This window comes from Poecilia reticulata, linkage group LG7, assembly GCF_000633615.1.
Source record: "Poecilia reticulata strain Guanapo linkage group LG7, Guppy_female_1.0+MT, whole genome shotgun sequence".
NCBI classification, from domain to species: domain Eukaryota; kingdom Metazoa; phylum Chordata; class Actinopteri; order Cyprinodontiformes; family Poeciliidae; genus Poecilia; species Poecilia reticulata.
Window position 1 is genome coordinate 8,491,559 of NC_024337.1, and position 4,764 is coordinate 8,496,322.

Below are 4,764 nucleotides of genomic sequence, written 5' to 3' on the forward strand. Positions count from 1 at the left end.
GTGACAGCTTTAACAAATATGGAGAAAACATATTTTTTATTAAAGTTATGTACTGCAGCTTGAATAAAATGCAACTACAWAGAATTTTTGAGAAGTCTGGATTGCTTTATGTACACATAAAGCAATCCAGCTTTATGTGTACATAACTGTAGTTGCAACGTGCAACTACAGTTGCACGTTGCTTTTGACTGTTGCTCATGGGGAGAGACGTTTCAGTATCTAAAACTAATAGAAAAAAAATTAAGGAACTTACTTGCATACTGGATGTGGACTGTTGGATGTTAAATTCATGAGCAGTAAATATTGTGCTAGTATCAGAATTGAACCAAAGAAAGCAAGGCAGATGCAGGCCTTTAAAATTGTGACGCTTTTTATGGGTCAAATAGGCTCAAAAAATTGTAGCAGCTGCGCAGGGGGACCCAATCTAATTTTTTGTCAGGGGGCCCAAGATTTCTGGTCTCCATCTCCGATTCTCATTAACACAATGTTTTTATTACATATGTAATAATCAGCTGTTGTGTTTGTGCTAATTCTCAGAAACCTTGTTTTGTTTTTTTTACATAAATTGATTGTTTTTGGGTCGTATTATCATAGCAGCCGAAGGGATAACTATTTCTTTCTGTTTCTGAATAAAAGCAATAAGCAGTTATTGTACATTTTTTGTTGTATTTTTTAAAATCAAGGCATCTGTTACCAAACTCTGCCAAGGAAGAGCGTTAATTAAAAAACATTAAAATAACTGGTACTGTGACAAACAAAGCTGAACAAACAGCTGAGTTTCTGCTGCCAACATGTACAGTGAGCAGAACTGTAAGAAAATCTCTAAATAAAATATTGCGGAAATGCTTTTCCCATGTGAGATTATGTTAATATAGTAAAGGATTCTTGCTTATTTGAAAGTCAAGCACCTGTATGATGGGCATGACTCCAGCAGCCACCAGCGGATCAGCCTGTAGGATGGAGAGGAAGGTGTCTGTGCCCTCAGAGCCCAGACCTGAGAGGAAAGCCCCCATGACTGGCATCACCGACTGATCCAGACCCAGCCACTGGACCAAGTCCTGCAGGTACTGCTCCCTAAACGCACTACAGATAAAGAAGAAACTCTCATTACAGTAAACAGGACTGTCATGCTCAGATAGCATCTCCTCCCCACCTGTTTTCAGACCCAGAAAACAGCTGGCCCACCGAAACGGCGCACAGAGCAGCAAAAGCAAAGCGGCTCTGTTCGGTCAGCTGGTGGCTGGTTATTTTCTCCGGCTCATGACCTGCTGCTGCTGCTCCTCCGGGGTCTGAGAAGAGAAATGGGCTCATGAAAAACTGAAACAACACACATGAGAGAAAACACACACATCACCCTACATGCTCTATCCACTGTGGAGGACGTAATGATAGGTGATGATGTAAGAGTAGCTGTATCTATACTGAGGTTACATTGCAAACTATTTTCTAAGTAGGTAACTTCACTTTGCTGAATTTCTTCAGGGGTGTTAGAGTAAAGCGGGTATCCATGCATCCATCCATCCATGGATAAAGATATAAAAAACAAAACTATAATTCTCCTTTTACGCTAAAGCACTGCTTTATGGTTTATCTATTTGCATAGAAAAATATATTTTGGTGGCTAGCTTCTCAGCGTTGGTACTAAAAATTAGACTGAATTGAGCTGCCTGACTTATGAATGCAGCCCATTTCATATTGTTTTGTCCTCATAAAGCAAGAACTAGATTACAGTCTAACTTTATACTTCATCCGCTCTCTGATGAGCTGACCTGAATTCAACAGACTCCAGCTGCTAAAAAGCGACACACATATTAAGTTTATCTTTTCAACGTTATCTATTTTCCAGTATTAAAACCTTATGAATTTCAGCGAAAGTAAAACAGCATTAGCTGAGACAGCTGTCTTATCCTGTCGTCCCTTAGTAAGTAAACAATCTAACGGTACTTGGTGAAGTACAAACGACGTGACCAGTTTACTTTCTTATTTTAACACTATGTTAATGAAAACAGTAAGGGCATTCAGCTGTACCTGGTGAGAAGTCGGCGTTGCTTTGTTTTTCCTCCATGGTGGTAGCTGTCACAACTCTGAAGACCAAACTTTTGTTGCATTCACGTTTCCACTCCAAGCTCGGACATTACAGCTTTCACGACACTCAGACTACTGTACAGGTAGCTTCATTCCTGAATTACTGAAGGAAAACAGCTGATTTTAGTAAATGTTTTCGTTTTAATTATGTAGTTAGCGGTGCTATTCTGAGCTCAATCGTGAAAATGCTGAAAGGAAAACTAAAATTAGCAACGCATTATTGCTAGTTTAATATATTATTTTTTACACAGTTAAGTTCAAATATAATTGATACAATACAAGCACGAGCGTTGACAATACTAGATGTTAATAGGTGAAACGATCTTTTACGGTTAGCAAATGAAATAATATACCAGCATCTTCAAATGCACCGCAACCTCGTCAAGTTAAAAGTGACGTAACTTCCACGTACTCTCGAACAAGGGTAGAGGTTTTCTCACGATAATAGCCCTAAAACATAATTAAACATATGTCTGTTATAATAATATTGTTGCATTGGTGAATAAACGTGAGTTATTTGCCATTCATTGATTCCCAAAGTAAAGCAGCCGGCAGCACTGCAGTGAGCGACACCGACCACAATTTGGAGAGAAACCAATGAAAGGCAGCTGATCCATCAGTGTTATCCGTCTGTGGCCAGTAGGTGTAAGTGTAGCTTCTATTCTTCTTTCAAAACACTCTTTCCTCGGTCATTATATTTTCTCATTTTCTCACTACTTTTACTAAACTTATAATGGTGAAAATGTATTCCCCAGATATATTTAAACGTTTCTTGCTCAGGTTTGTTGAGTGTCTGAAAAGGCTTTCCTTTCCATGAGACGCTTTGATGGTGATATATATCAGACAGGTTTCCTGCCAAGCTGTGAAGAAATCTGCTTCAGTTGAGCACATCGGTGTCACTGGAATAGATATTTATGCGGCACTGTTTATTTTTGCACGTTTAATAATACAAGGATTCAAAGAGTTTATGGATGTCAAAGAAGAAATAGGATGTTTATATTAAGGCCATGTCATTCTGATAATTAAGGATAACGATAAAGAATCATGATTATGTAGAGCACACATATTGTCAGTATATATTTTTGCACAGTACATGACTTACGTATAGCCACTTAACGTTTCACATTTTGCCAATGTGTTTTATTGTGATTTTCTGTAATAGGCCCGGGTTCTGTTGGAGCAAGTAGATCTTTGGACCTTACACAATTACTTTTAATAATTTGCTCAAAATTGTAATAAAATGATTGACCTTAAGAACAAATGCAGTTTGTTTTGTTTTCAGTGTTTTTATGGAATAAAGTACAGATACTTTACTGAACAGTAAAGTAAAATGGGTCATATTTAGTAAGATTTAGGACTATTTTTTTTGTCATTACGTTAGAAATGATTAGCTTTGTCCTACTTCATTTCTCGGTCAAGAAGAAAATATATCCATTCTGTTTTTGCTGTGCAATTGTTTTCTGGAGTATACAGACTCTAAAAAAGCAATCTGATGGAAAAAACAACAACATTCAGAACAATAATTAAGATAAACCGTAGAACATATATATATTAAATTTGCATTTAAGATTAAAACACCTTTTGTCTGTAAGTATGCTTTAGTCAAACTCTTCAAGCAGAATAGTTTAGTTTCACCAGGTTCAGAATGCTGTTACTGCACACTTAGCAATAATGTTTTTCTGATTTAAAAATGGAATTAAATAATTTGATTATTGGCATATTTTATTCCTAATATTTATAAAAAGACTTGAGTGGTTAAATAAAAAGATCTGTGGAATTTATCTGATTAATTGATTAAGAGTCAAAATAATCAGTAGAATAAAATAATCGCCTTAATGTTAAGAATTGTGCTCTCTTGGATGTTTCCTCTCCAGGCGTTATGGGATCTGCTCCTCTCCCCTTCAGCTCAGTATGTTTGATGAGCTTCATCTTTTCCAGTCGGAATTCTGAACAGTGACTCAGAGACAAAGGCAAACACCGGAAAAGTGTGAGAGTGGGTTAGACTTCCAGCCAGGATCCCCATGGGGAAGAAGGATTTTTACAATGCTGCTGTTTTGTCAAAATAATATCCTGGATTTGTCTCTTAGGAGCCATTCCTGTCTCCATCCCGTTTACGTGATCTGCTGGCCAGATTCAAGCAAATCCTTATAAGTTGCAAAACAACAACATAGTAATAATAATAATAATAAACATTTCCTTTATGCATCTGACTTTATTTGTTGCATTTAAGCTGTAATAAACGGAAAATGAACAAATATTTATTGTACACATACAGTCAGGAGAGTATATATTCTGAAGAATTAGATAATTAGATCGGTTCTGCTTTGACAGATTTAGCCTTTTCATCTCATAGTCAGGAAAAGAGGACACCCACAGTGGAAACATACACTCTAAGAAATAATCCTGTAAATTTACAGTCAAATACTGGCAGCTATAGACGCCAGACGTTTACTGTAAATACACAGTAGCTGTACCGTAAATAATCCTGACAGTAGATTACCGCCAATGCAAGTACGGTATAGATACTGTAAAAGAACGGTAAACATCTGGCGTCGATAGCTGCCAGTAATTTACCGTTCTTTCGAAAGAACGGTAATCTATCGTTCTTCTGAAAGAACGATTAAAAAAAATACTGGTAGCTACAGGCACCAGGTTTTTTTTTTTTACCGTTCTTTCAGA

At 37.0% G+C, this 4,764-nt stretch overlaps 1 protein-coding gene across 1 annotated transcript in view; it reads right to left on the bottom strand.

Moving 5' to 3' along the window:
* tmco4 (transmembrane and coiled-coil domains 4) overlaps positions 1-2,287 on the bottom strand; it is a 15,776-nt gene extending 13,489 nt beyond the window's left edge. Inside the window, exons 1-3 of the mRNA XM_008413180.2 lie at positions 2,029-2,287; positions 1,154-1,289; positions 909-1,083 (exon numbers count right to left, since the gene is read on the bottom strand). Coding sequence (XP_008411402.1) covers positions 909-1,083; positions 1,154-1,289; positions 2,029-2,065 — 348 coding nt within the window. The 5' untranslated portion in view covers positions 2,066-2,287. The remainder of the gene's footprint in view (positions 1-908; positions 1,084-1,153; positions 1,290-2,028) is intronic.
* Between the last annotated feature and the right edge of the window lie 2,477 nt (positions 2,288-4,764).